This window comes from Montipora capricornis, chromosome 6 (genome assembly GCF_036669925.1).
Source record: "Montipora capricornis isolate CH-2021 chromosome 6, ASM3666992v2, whole genome shotgun sequence".
Classification (NCBI taxonomy): domain Eukaryota; kingdom Metazoa; phylum Cnidaria; class Anthozoa; order Scleractinia; family Acroporidae; genus Montipora; species Montipora capricornis.
Genome location: NC_090888.1, coordinates 48,187,629 through 48,201,491, shown reverse-complemented (window position 1 = coordinate 48,201,491; position 13,863 = coordinate 48,187,629). Strand labels below are relative to the sequence as shown.

The 13,863-nt window shown below is 43.1% G+C and overlaps 1 protein-coding gene across 1 annotated transcript in view; it reads right to left on the bottom strand.

The window, feature by feature from the left end:
• LOC138052324 (uncharacterized) overlaps positions 1 to 13,552 on the bottom strand; it is a 17,855-nt gene extending 4,303 nt beyond the window's left edge. Inside the window, exons 1-2 of the mRNA XM_068898744.1 lie at positions 13,238 to 13,552; positions 5,331 to 5,633 (exon numbers count right to left, since the gene is read on the bottom strand). Coding sequence (XP_068754845.1) covers positions 5,331 to 5,633; positions 13,238 to 13,334 — 400 coding nt within the window. The 5' untranslated portion in view covers positions 13,335 to 13,552. The remainder of the gene's footprint in view (positions 1 to 5,330; positions 5,634 to 13,237) is intronic.
• Between the last annotated feature and the right edge of the window lie 311 nt (positions 13,553 to 13,863).

Below are 13,863 nucleotides of genomic sequence, written 5' to 3'. Positions count from 1 at the left end.
CCATTCAGTCATGTCTATCTCGCAGGACAACAAAGAAACCATTCCTGTTTCGTGCGCAGCCCATGACGAGGCACCGCAGTGATCACTTACCCCTCCAAAGGAACAAAGCGACATCGTGAATTACCCTCGAATTTCCTACACCTGACAAAACATACCCGCGAAACGGAAGAAGAATGGGAACTCGGTCCAGTCCCCACTCTTTCCTATGTCCAAAATGGCGGGCCAGCTGATACATCACCTTAATGCAAGGCCTCGTTTGGTTATTGTATTTGCAAAAAATTCCTTTCTGTTTTACTATCCAGCTCTCCTAACTTTGTATTCCTTCTTGACTGATGGCTTCATGTACTCCGCTCTAAAGGACTCTGAAATAACGGGTCACATCGACATTGCTATAAACTGCACCTCGTATGTTTGTAATATATCTATGTATGCATGGTCATGCTCCTTTACTGGTGGGTATTTGCAAGAACTATGCAGGCTGTTAACAGACAAAGATTATGTGCTAACGAACGTTTTTGTTAAGCTAACTTTATCTTGTAATCATCGAAAAAATCAGGCCTGAAAAAGTATAGCGGTTTTCCGTGCTTGGAGCAATGGAGAAGAACATCTTATAACTTGAACTGAATATAAATCAATAAAAAATTCAAGCATCGTTTAAAAAGATCGTTATATCTAGGTAAGGCCTTCATCATTTGTGCTGTTTGATGGGTACTAAGTTTTGAAAGAAAACATTAACCCTTGTTTTTCTAAATCAAGGTGTTTGTTGTGCTAATCACTGAAGGCCTTTTAAGAGCAATTGCAAGGTAAGAATCACAGTTATTTCTGCACAACGAAACTGATTTGGATTTAACAATTCATTTTCACTCACCAAATACAGAATAAGGGCTTCATGTCACTAATTTGGTTTGTTTATGCCATGAATTATGCTCAAAATTTCATTTTGAATGGTCTTATAGTGTTTGTGGCAAAAATTCAACAAACCTTGATAAGCCAAATTTTTATCAACTTATTTTGATAATTGGGTCACTAAAGTAAATAATGGTATAGGTACGGAAGTTATGCAAGAAGGCAGGTAGATACACTGATTTTTTGAAAAATAGCAATTTTGGTTTGTAATTTTGACATAAATTTTTGCCAAACTCTAGCCCCAGGTTCCTCTCTGTCTATTACCTTGAGAACAAAGTTACATGCCTGAAATGAAAACTCTATTATAGAAGAGTTCATAGTCAAATTCATTTGGCAGCACAATTTACCGATCAGGTTTTATGGCGATTTCAAAATGTCCCCTGAAAGACTGAATTTTCGGTGCTCAAAGGGCAAAAAATGAGACCCCCCCTGAAACTCCAAAGTAAAAGTCAGAAAAGTCAGCCAACTGGTTTTTGAAATATCTCATGGAAACCAACTTTTGTGCCAAGTTTCAGCCAAATCGGTTGACCAGAACTTTTGGCCCCTGGAACACTTCTCAGAGAATGACACTTAATATATAGATTTAGCCCAGCCTAAAAGCGGGGCTCCCGTTTCTCACCCCAGAAAGCAATACAGTGTATAAAAAATATGCCTTCTGCAAAAAAAGGGCAAATCATTATTAGTTCAATACAGTGCAGAGTGATTAAATACCCCTGAGATGACTGCAAATGTCATTAATGCTAAAGATCTTGTTGAGGTAAAATGTTCCCTAGCCACACTGTACTAACTGCTTTTGGCAACAACACTGTCAACCCTTCTGGTTTTGTCATGCTAACTGTAAGATAGAAGCACGCCCTTGGGAGAAATTAAAGTTTTATGTTGTAAACTCTGGTTTGTCCATCCTAGGCAGACTAGCCTCTAAATCTCTCAAAGAGAGAGAAGTTGCTGCGAGGATATCTCGGTGTGTTTAGTGGGCTAGGTGAGTTTGAGAGAGAGTACGACATCAAAGTGAGGCAAGAGGTGGAGCAAAAGATACAGCCAGCGCGTAATTTTCCTTTCGCAGTCTACAGTGATCAGCAGAGGGAAACTCTTGAAAAGCTGGAAAGCCAAGGTGTACTGTAGTAGGTTCTGTTGATTCTCCCTACGATTGGGTCAATAACCTCGTTGTCACAAAGAAGAAGAATGGAGACAGAAGAATATTATTATATGAACACCAATGAAATACCAAGTGAGCTTTCGTGCGAAAACGTATCTTCACACGTGAAAACATCACTGTTGCTATGGTTACCTATACAAATCGTGCATTTCGATGAGAAATTTCGTATCTCCGCGCGGCCATGTAATATCCTCTATGTCTTAACCCCAAGTCGCTCAATCAAGCTATCAAAAGGGGACATTTCAGCTTACCTACTCAAGCAGAAGCCCAGGCCAAGCTTAGTAGAAAGAAGGTGTTTACTGCATTGGAACAACGAGATAATTAATGGCAAGTCAAGCTTCCAAAGCCATCTTCATACTCTATGGGGTAGGCAACGGTTTCAAAGAAGGCCCTTTGGAATTTGCTCTGCTAGCGAAGTTATTCAGAAGCGGAACTATGAAACATTTGGAGATATCCCAGGCGTTCACTGCATCACTGATGATATGATTATTGCCTGTGAAGATGACAAAGATCGTGATGGAATTTTGGAGAAGGTGATAGAGAGAGCCAGGTTTCGAGTACCTCAAGTTCACTTCATGGGCAATGTGGTAACGGCAGATGGTTTGCATCCCGATGAATCCAAACTTTATGCTATAGTACACAGACCTCCTCCTGACGGAAAGCCCTCGCTAAGAAGAATCCTGGGTCTTGTCAAGTACTTAGCCCAGTACCCTCCACACGAATCAGATATCACCAAGCAACTTCGGTCTTTGCTGAAAGAAGATGTCCAATGGCAATGGGTGCCTGAAAACGAGGCATCACTACAACAGATTTGAGAAGTGCTGACCAGTCAACCCTTTCTTCCATTCTGCGATGTCAAGAAACCTGTCACAATTCAAACCGATGCATCATCATCTGGGCTTGGTGCCTGCCTCTTACAAGAGAACCAGTCGATGCCCCACGCAAAAATTTAACCCCTCTTTCTATGGAAAGCACTGAAAAATTTAGTCAGATCCTTATCATCTCGAAGTAGTTTTCAAAAAGCCCCTCAGCAATGTTCCACCAAGACTTTAACGTTATTCCCTCTGTGTGACTTATACACCAGGTCGTCTCTTGTTCCTCGTACTGAGACACGAGCCTATCCAGAAGCTCAGGACACAACTGAAAGCAATCTGATGGACGAAGAAATGGAAGTTATGGTCCATGAAGTGGTAGCTGACAAACCAGTCAACGACCAAAAATTAATTGAGCTGCAAGCAGCGACAGTCCAGGACGAGACTCTCCAAGCGCTACTCAGTGTTATTCGTCAAGGATGGCCTCAACATAGAAGTCTGATTCCGATTGAAATTTGCCCATCTTGGCATTGCAAAGTGGAGATCATGAAGTAGAGGGATTGCTATTTCGAGGTGACGCCATTATAATCCCGGCGGCAATGAGGAAAGAAATCAAGTTCCTTCTGCATGAGGCGCACCTAGGAATTGAAAATTCCAAGACCAGTTCTCGCAGTGCGGTATACTAGCCCGGCATAAATTCTGACTTTGAAGAGATGATTGTTTAGTGTACGTCGAAGGTGTCTACGCTAGAGACCAGAGAATACCAGAGAGCCGATGATTGCACATTACATTCCTCACTGCCCCTGCGTAAACGATGGCGCTGACATCATGACAAAAGCAAATGATTATTTCGTAGTCGTTGATTACTACTCCAAGTTTCCTGAAATTTCCCTTCTTTGCGGATAAAACTGCAGCTACTCTGGGTTTGTATCTCAAGTCCATTTTTGTCCGGCAGGGCAATCCAATAGAACTTGTGACAATATGCCATTCAGAAGTGTCATTTTCAAGTGTTTTGCACAAGAGTGGTCAAACAAGTTGAATCAAAGCAGTCCCTGTTATCCGCAGGCCAGTGGTTTTCCTGAAGGCCCACTTACCTTAGATACCATGTATGAAACTTAACAAGGGAGATGTAAGATACTTATTTTTAAATAATGCCTTCAAGACTCGGACATAGTATTGCATCATCTTGTTAAATCATGCACTAGGCAAGCGGTTTTACAAATAGCTAGGCAGCGAGGCATGAAAAACATGAAAAATAAAAAAGTGAGAGGGAAACTAACCATGTTCCGTTAAGTGTTTAGATTTTGTAATTTTGTCACCTTTGGCCGCGGTCAGGTGAATTTGTTTGGCTAACGCACTTCAGTGTAAAAGCAGCATCACCTTCTGCTAAGCACCTCATATTGCTCCAGTAGTTCTGTCGCCGTTCTCTTCGCCTTTGTATTTCTCTTTCTCCTTGTTCATTTCCTCGTTGTCGGCTGTATGCTCTGTTCCTCCCTTTTCCACCTCGCGGCGTTCTTCGTTGTTTTTATTTATTTATTTATAGGCTTCGCCAATTGGCTGAGAGAGATGGAGCTCCAAAAGCTCCAAACAAAAGATCCCCGTTGTAATTTTCTCGTTCATCCTCGTTCTATTTCTTTCAGTCTCTTGGCGTTCTTCAGTAAGATCTTCTTTTCTTCTCCTTCCTCGGCTTCTCTCAGCCTCGTGGCTATCTTTGTTGAAATTTCGCCTTCTCTTTCTAGCCCTCAGCCGCTATCTTTGGCGATCTTCTTCGTTTCCTCCTTGCCGGTTAAGCCTTGCTCTCTGCGGCCTCTGTCTTTCCAACTGTTCTTCTTTCACACTTTGTCTTCTGCACGTTAGGTTTTTTCTGCTATTCATTATGTTTTGTTTTATCCGAATGAGTTTAATCGTTTCGCTAAATTTGAGCTCTTTTTCAAACGTGACAAAGGTCGGTGGGATGAACGCGGGATACACAAAAGTTTCCCGCCAAGAATATTCGCCCGTACACGCTTCAAAGTTGCAGTCGCGAGAATCCCCTCCCTCCCCCGGCGTCTGTACGGACGGAAGGACGTACGCTCGGACAATCATGTGACAACCGAACGAAAATCTCTCAAGTGTGAGGCTCTGCCCTAGGCCCCTTCGCGGCCTGGAGCCCCGCTATAAATGTTATCCACATAATGGATAACCATTTGCTAGTCCATAAAATACACTTCCCTGTATACAGGGTTGAAGAAGTTCTTTTGATTAGCGAGCTACCCTTACATATTTCATTCTGAAAAATCGAGTCTTGTGAAAATAATTTTAACGCTTAAGACAAAGAATCTTTATCCCATATTTTGTGACTGCCTTGGTGCTTTTTCCAGGATAGTATCACCTACTACTCTGACAAAGAAACATGATGACGTAATGTTTTTCGCGGAAAACAAGAAAGTGCAACATAATGACTGCACTGAACTTACAAGGAAAACAGTCGAAAATTATCTCCACTCGTATCTTGATACCATGGTTTCTGCAGGGAAGGTTCATGTCTCTGTAAATTCCATGGGCAACGTGAACATCGCACCTTGTTTTACCGTTGCACGCTTTTCTCAGGGCACACTTCAAGTAGTCTTCCTCTTGTTTAGTCGCCTCACACTCTGGGGCAGTTACATTATTGCCACAGACGTTTGCATTTTCCTTTATAAATATGACTTCAATCACGTTCAGGACCAATTCCTTGTTATTGCAATTCATCTTCGCCGCTTGATTTTCGCACACAGTCACTACAAAAAAATATATCAAAAAATTTCCTTTCATACTTCAAATTTAAAAAGGAGACTGATTGCTATCAGTGGCCAAGACGAAAAAGGAAAGAGGTTCCGAGCAACCCCCCATGTCCGCACCCCACTAGTGTGCTTTCTTTTACATGGTTCCCTTCAGCATTTATTACCCAAAGGAAACTATCGCCAGCGTTTTAGTTTTAAGAGTACAGATCAAGATTTCAAGATTTCAAGATTTATTATTATTATGCACTATTTCATAAAATAAATAATTGACATAACAATTAAAAGAAAGAAGGAAACAGACTAATTATACTTGAGTGAGAAAAAGTGGAAAAGTGCGTAGTGGCCATAGTAATTTATCCTCACTGCATACCCATTACCACATCACGGTAAACTAAGTCACGGGAGGAGACCGCGACAACTGTGGCAGCTAAGGTATGCAGCGGGAGTTAAGCGTAAACGCGTCGACCGGCACCAGGGGAGGAGGGTGGGGCGACAGAAGCTTCCTTCACCGGAACGCGAGCAAAATGACAATGATCGAGGCAAAACACGAGAATTTAAGCAAAGAGACGGCAAAGCATCATACCTGTCCCGAAGACGCAGAGCACGGCGGAATCTGAAGGACATAGCTCAAATTCCGTGATGCGCTAATTTTGTATGCAGTGAGAATAGTAATTTATCCTCACTGCATACCTATTACCACATCACGGTAAACTAAGTTACTACGGGAGGACACCGCTCCAACCCTTGACACCACGCTGCAGCTACCCGACTGACCCCAAAAAGCACCCCGAAGCATACAAACAACACAACAAAAGCTACAGAACACAGTTTAATCCAACCTCTCCCATTACTCAGAAATCACCTTCAACCCTGATAGGAGGACTAGGGGTAACAATAACAGATGAAAGTGAAAATCGTTCACTTGGTGAGACACAGGCACTGTGACCAAACCAGTAGCACTAGGAAGGACTTCCTCGAAGATAGCGAGAGACGCCGCCGCATCAGACGAACGGGAGTAATGTTGAGCCATCTCCCCACTCTTTCAACCTATATACTGTGCAACCTGCTGTTGCAATCTCAAAGTAGTAGACAAACCCACCAGGAAACTATGAGGGGTTTCACCGTTATGAAGCTTAGCTTCGGTGAGATACCCCCGAAGACGGTTATTCACTGCCGAGCTGACTAAAGGCCTGGGACTAATATCTCTATTGCCGTCAGAAGCCCGAAAGAAAAAGCCCGAAGCTAAGCGGACCTTAAGTAAATCACACACAGAGAGATAATAAGTTATCCAATGAACCGGGCTAATTGACCGAACCAAATGACTGTCAGAAGCCCGAAAGAAAAAGCCCGAAGCTAGGCGGACCTTAAGTAAATCACACACAGAGAGATAATAAGTTATCCAATGAACCGGGCACACGTCTGTTTTGCAAAAGGGAACCAAGGCGAAAGAACGAGGGGGGTCTCTACGCAAAGTTTTAGAAAAGGTAAAACGTAACAAGAAACCCTCACGATCATTTAATTTAAAAACCTGGCTGGCCAATAGGCGACCCAAATCCGATGCCTTGTCGCCTGTGAAGAAATCTATTACTAAAAAGGTAGCATCCCTAACCAAAGTATACTGACTAATTCTAGACAATGATTGACTGTCAACAATTTTTCCCCGTAAATGAGCAATTAAATTCTGGAACTTAAGAAAGAACAATGGCACAGCTTTCGAAGGCGAAATAGCCATACCCGTTTGTTCGACGCGAACAAAGTTCAAGTATTCCTTGATGCGAGGACGCGCGATAGGATTAGTGTGGTCGAAGCGACCAAGTTTATTAAAGATGGACCTGAGCTTTCCAAGCAGGGAGTCAACGGTGCCAGCGGCTAAACGGCGGGGGCAGGCGCAAGCTCCTCCGGGACATGTGGGGACATGCACCACTGTTGGTCCCGACGAATCTTTATAAATGAGAAACTTAATAACGTCGTCCACCGTACAAGATGAAATTGTTTTAGGCGGAGAAACTGACGCGAGAAACATAGATAATTGCTGTTCAAGGGCTGACTTCTGACGTTGATAGGACCGACGTTCAAACGAAGACTTAAGCTCGTGAAAACGCTCTTGAATGACCTTCTCATCCACAGGACCCCTGTCAAGGGGAACAGCTGGCACCAAGGGCGCAGTAGGAACGCCACACGCTTGACAGAAATTGGCATCTGCGTCATTCGGATAAAAGCACGAACCACAAAGACGGGCTGGTTCCAAGGTCGCGGAATCTAACAGAATACCATTAAAGGGAAAAAGAGGGGAAAAAGTAAGAAAATACAGCGATAAGCCCACAAGTCCCACTGAAGACGTCGCGCCGACCAGACATGCGTGGAGCGAAGGGGAAAAAGCAACACAGCATCGTCGCCCTTCCTGCCAAGCAAAAGGCGATCGACTGCGACATACTAAAGGAGAGCCCACCAAAAACGCCTGGGACGCAAATCTGGGACCACCAGAGTAAGGGCCTCTTGGAATCCCTGTCCAAAAAATACCTCAATAGCGGTCCGAGTAAAACAAAAGGCGGAAAAGCGTAAATGTTATGCCCCAATGGTATGGGCAGCGCAAAGGCGTTAACTCCCTCAGAGGCCGGAGTAGGCCAAGGGGAATAATGAGGAAGCATTAGACCAGAACGATCCCTTCGACAGTAACTTTCTAACGCCATAAGATCGAAGGAGTGAGGATCGAATCTGCGCTCCACTGAATTCCAGGCGTTTTCCGAAAACATACAGTCAAGGTCTGAACATGCTCGAGAAGGCGCGTCCGCCATATGGTCGCGGGAAGAAGCATAATGGACATCAATAAACAAGTTCAACTGACGGCTAAACTCCAAGATTCCCTTGACATAATCATTAACAGATGAATTCCTGAAGCCAGAATTGTCCAAGGCGGCCTTGAGGGTTCGATTATCAGTATGAATATCAACCCTAGAATTACGTACATGGTCTCGGAAAGCTAAGAGTGAGCGTACCAAAGCCTTCGTCTAGAGAGTTAATATCATCCGAAACATCCATCCAATAGTCTCGGGACGCGACCCTTCTGCCGTCCCTAAAAAGACCTCCACCCCACGAGCGTTTAGAGGCATCACAGAACAGGGAAACTATACAATGTTGCTTCGACCTCCAAGACAAGCAATCTGACCAATCGTCTAAAAAGTGCCAGTACGCGACATCAAAGCGAAGTCTTCCTTGGACGATAGCAGCAGCCTTGGAGGAACGCGTATACTAAGCTGGGCTATTGCGTGAAAGGCTTCGCGGACGTAAAGCTTGCAACCAGGGATGGCTGAACTAAAAGAAACGACCTTGCCAGCGAAACACGGCAGCGTTTTAAGACTGACACAGGAGGATGACAGAATACTTTCCCGCAAGGTCGCGAACTTGGTCTTCTTATCCCGGGGAATGAGAAACGCCTGGCGCATAGAATCGCATAAAAAATCCAAAAAACAGACCACCGTAGAAGGAACGTGCTGCGACTTTGTCAGTATTAATGAAATAGCCAGCTTCGATCAGAATGTAACACAGAATGTAAGCTGCAGCTTCAGCTCTCTGATCGCTTGGAAGAACGACGGAACGCATCGGAGAGGCAAAAAGCTGACCCACATGACGGACGTCAATATACTGTGACAGGGGAACCCCAAGGGAGCGAGCGGCATGCGAGACGACTAGACCTAAGTTATGATAAATATAGGCGCTGCCCTTCCAACCAAAGGGGAACGTGCGAAACACAAAAAGGAAATTATCCCACTCGAGCCCGAAGTACGTCTCCGACGACGGATGCAGCCGAACATGCTGGTAGCCACTCTTGTCATCAAAGGTCGTCTGGAAATGTCCAGGCAAAACATACCGGGGCAAATCCGCCAGGTGGTCTAATTTAATTGAAGATCCCTAATCCATAAATTTAAAAACCTTTCGTCGTGGCAGAGACGAGGCTTGCACGGCTCAATGGTAATAGGAAGGACCAAATGAGGCGGAGAAACGACTCCAACCTCTCCCCAAACGGACAACGCCAGGGGGCCAACGTGCTGGGTTCCCTGTGCCAAAGAGCGAAGAGGGACAGATAGGCTAAACTGTAAATACGAGTCCCGACCCTCCAAGACCGGCGAGGCGAAACAAGACTGACGCGGGAAAACGGGGAAACCAACCCCTCGTTGACCCCAGAATCCGAACCAGGTCCAGAACAGAACAGGAGGTCCCCCAGGGTCAACGACGAGAAGGGCTTTTTTCTTTTTTCTTTTTTTTTTTTTCCCCTTTTTTTTTTTAAAAAAGGATCTGGACAAAGATGAACACAAGCAAAATTTTTTATTTAAGAGCGAAAAATAGAACTAAAAGAACATTACAAGACAACAAAATCCTGTAAATCAGGCGATTATATCAGTGAGAGTTTACTCGCCCTCCAGAACCAAGAGCTCCACGACCCCGTCCGTACGGAAACGGCGCCTGAGTGGCCCTACAGGTGCGCGCAAGATGACCCAAGCAGCCACACTTGAAACAGGGGCCTCCCCAAACATTATTCCAAGCCTTGGACGTATAGGGCCATCGTGCGACTGACCAGACGTCTTCGAAGCAGACCTCAATATGGAAGTGGCTTCTTTTGCGACCTTTGCTCTAACGGGGTCTCCCAACAGCCCTAGCAATAAACGCTGCAACTCGGGGGAACTGAGAGAGTCCCATCTCCCCCGTACCTCGCCCAGGGCCGCGGCATATTCTTCAGCCTTCTGGTGTGCTTGGGAGCGCACGACGCGCACTAAAGCTTGTAAAAATGTCCATCACTTCGAAACGGTCAAAAGCGCTATTAGGACGGTTAAGGTATCTTCTAAGGTTAACCAAAGTACCCTCAGTAGTCTCCAAAGTTTTCTCCTGCTCAACGGCTCGCACCTTTCTTTCTTACTAAACCAAACGAACATCAGCTTGACAGACGAGAGAAAACATTTAAAGAAACAAAGGTAAACGAAAACAACAAACCCGGTGGCAAAACCCTAACCCTAACCGATTAAATTTCCAAAAGGAAAAGAAAGCTCCTAAAACAAAACTAAAGTAGACCAACCACAGTCATAAAAGAAAAAAACGACAAACAGGCCTCGCCTTAAAGCGGTATTCCTCCGCACGAAAACCGGGAACCCCAATATGCCCAAAAATAAATTCTGTACATTCGGTATCTTCTAGTATATGAAGCGAAAAACTTCCCAATCGCAAAAATATACACATATCTTGCCACCAACGTTTCTCGCTATAGAAAAGCGGTATCTCCTCGCTAACAAAGCGGAAACCTCAAGCACTCGCTTTCCTCTTCCTTCCCAAACTTAATATATATAATATGTTTATAATTTTGTCTGTTTAACGAGCGAGAACAGGGAAGACAAATAAAGGCCCTATAATTTATGCTCTAAGGTGTAAACTTCTTGCAATAAAGCGTGAAAAACCCGCATTGATGACCTTAGCACGCCACTAAAAGCGGTAACTAACGAAACAATAAAAGGAAAATCTTCTTATGCTACAAATTAACCAGCAAACTCTTGCCGCGCAGCGAAAATCCTAAGCACACGTGAAAGCGTTACATACGACTAATCTCCCGCGCCATAGGGAAGAATATAAACCTCGCATACAAAGCGGCAACAACGCTAGCATATGGAAAAATACTACCCGAGTAAGCACGTGGCGACCAGCAAGCAAAACGGAGACCTACATGCGGAAGTATAGAAATAGCTAACAGAAAATACGTAAACAGGTGGCAAAGAAACGAGCGGCTCGCAGGGCTCGGCTGACTGAAACGAAAGAAAAGCAAAAAATACCTCAGGCTCGACCACTGGTGGCGGAGCAGCTTCAACAGCGCCAGCTGGCTCTTCAACAGCCTCGTCAGGAACAGGACCAGGCGGAGCAGGAAGGGCAACCATGACATGAAAGGCTGGTGCCGGTTGACGGTAGTTTGCAGCGAAAGAAGCTTCCTTCACCGGAACGCGGAAAAATGACAACGATCGAGGCAAAACAAGAGAATTTAAGCAAAGAGACGGCAAAGCATCATACCTGCCCCGAAGACGTGGAGCACGGCGGAATCTGAAGGACATAGCTCAAATTCCGTGATGCGCTAATTATGTATGCAATGAGAATAGTAGCAAATGCTTTCGAGATGGTCACTACCACAGGAATTAAATGAAAGGAAAACAAAAATATATACATATATGTATAGAAGTGAACTGGCAAAATAGATAGTACAGATAAAAATAAAATTAATAGTAATAAATTAAGAAATTATCACTTCGGAATTTTCAAAGTCAATAGAGTGATTTGAAGACCGAGCGTGTTTAGCGATGTTGGAGCCTCTTGCGTAAGACTTCACATTCCTCATATGTTCTTTTAGTTTCAAAGAATCTGCCAGTCTCGCCTACATAACTCCAAAAGGAGTTATGATTTGAAAATTCCCAAGTGATTGACAAGGGTTCTTCTCGTACCCGAAAGACACTTGAATCATGGCACACCGCTTCGATAGATCATGCAGATAACAATTCTAGGCCGCTCCCTAATCAATACTCCATTCTTTTAAAAAATGAACAATTAGTTTTTTTGACACATATTTTTTCCCGTTTTAATATTCTTTTTATAGTGTCACCTATTTTTGTATATATTGTAGTTGTCATTTTTTTCCATTCATTTCCATTGAAGGCTGTAGCCTGACAGCCGAAAGCTCGAAAGTTTTTAAATGTTTATAGCCAGTGAACGTTTTTATAATTTTTAATATGTTTTATCCTGGCTACGGTTCCTCTATCTTTAAATTATTTATATCAATGAGTTCCATCTAAGGAGTCTTACATTAAGTTCAAACACAAAAAAAAAATACATAATAGTAATAATAATCAGGAGGGAAGGGAATGTAACAATCATATTCCCTTCCTTCCTAATTATCATTATTATATTTGGCTGTCAAGGAGGTAGCGCTTATACTGTTTAATAAATGAAGGAAAAGGTTAACGTTAACACATTGGCGGATCCAGACCTGGAGGTAAGGTAGGGGCCCGCCCTCAAACATTTTGTTTTTGCCCTTTCTCAGGTTTGGTGTTTTATGGTGTTTTGGCGGCTTTGGTCCAAAAATAATGGGAGGGCCCTCCCCTGGATCCGCCCCTCTAGGCTAGGCCACTTCGGTATGTACTTCCGCAGCATAAACGTCGTTTCGACGAGCCAGAGGGGCCTTTTTTGTTCCTTTGCTGCTGGTCAAATAATGATGAAGCAATCCTTATTCATCTCAAAGGGTACGAGTTTACTAATTTATGATTCTCTTACTGGAACCAACAACAAGGAAATTTTATTTGTACGACCTAAACTTTTTACAGTATTTCGGAAGCGTTTAAGATCTTCAAATTGGAAATAATGTGTATTTCATTACTTATCATTTCAAGTAAGAGATGTTGAAGGAAGTTTAAAACAGAGTGGAAAAGAAAAACTTTAAAAGCAACAGCAAGTTCCCAACTCTTACGTGGTCTTCAAAGTAAAACGGGACCCAAGCGTTCCTACAATTTTTCTTGCAGACACCCGAAACGAAATATCATCTGAAGATTTATAATTATCTTAGCGTTGTCTATACATACCGGAGGTTAAGGAGTTGAATTTTGTCGCAGAAACTTGAAAGTAATCCGCTGATATGAACAACAGGAGCAATACTTGAAAGCGATGGTTACCAGCCATTGTCGATATTCCTTTCCACTGAATTTTTAAGAAGTTGTAATCAACTTTCGATGGGCCTTACCCTTTAAACTTAACATAAACAGAGATGTTCTGAATGCTTGGTTGTTTTGGTTTTTTTTTTTTTCAATTTAGCCCGTATTCCCAAAGTCAAGGAAACTTTGGTGTTTTCTGTCCGCTGGAGTTACTTAATGTTTAAACAATCTCTGAAGTGCATAAGGGTTTATTCTTACTTTTAATTTTACTTTATTTTATTCGTTGAAATTTTTTTCTCATATTTGCAATTTAAACTATTCTTCACACAAAATTTAATATAGGCGCTTAACTTTATTAATTGCAAGTCAATCTTGAGAACAATCAAGCTCCAATTATTTTTATGTGTACTTTATTTAATGGAGCTTCCTTTAATGGCTAGCAAATAATAGTATTTAGTGGGGGTAAGTTTTTTTGCCAAACGTAACAACTGCCACAGTTCATGTGTCAGCTTTTACTTTTTGTAATATGGTGTAGTTTAAAATTGATTACTGTGTAC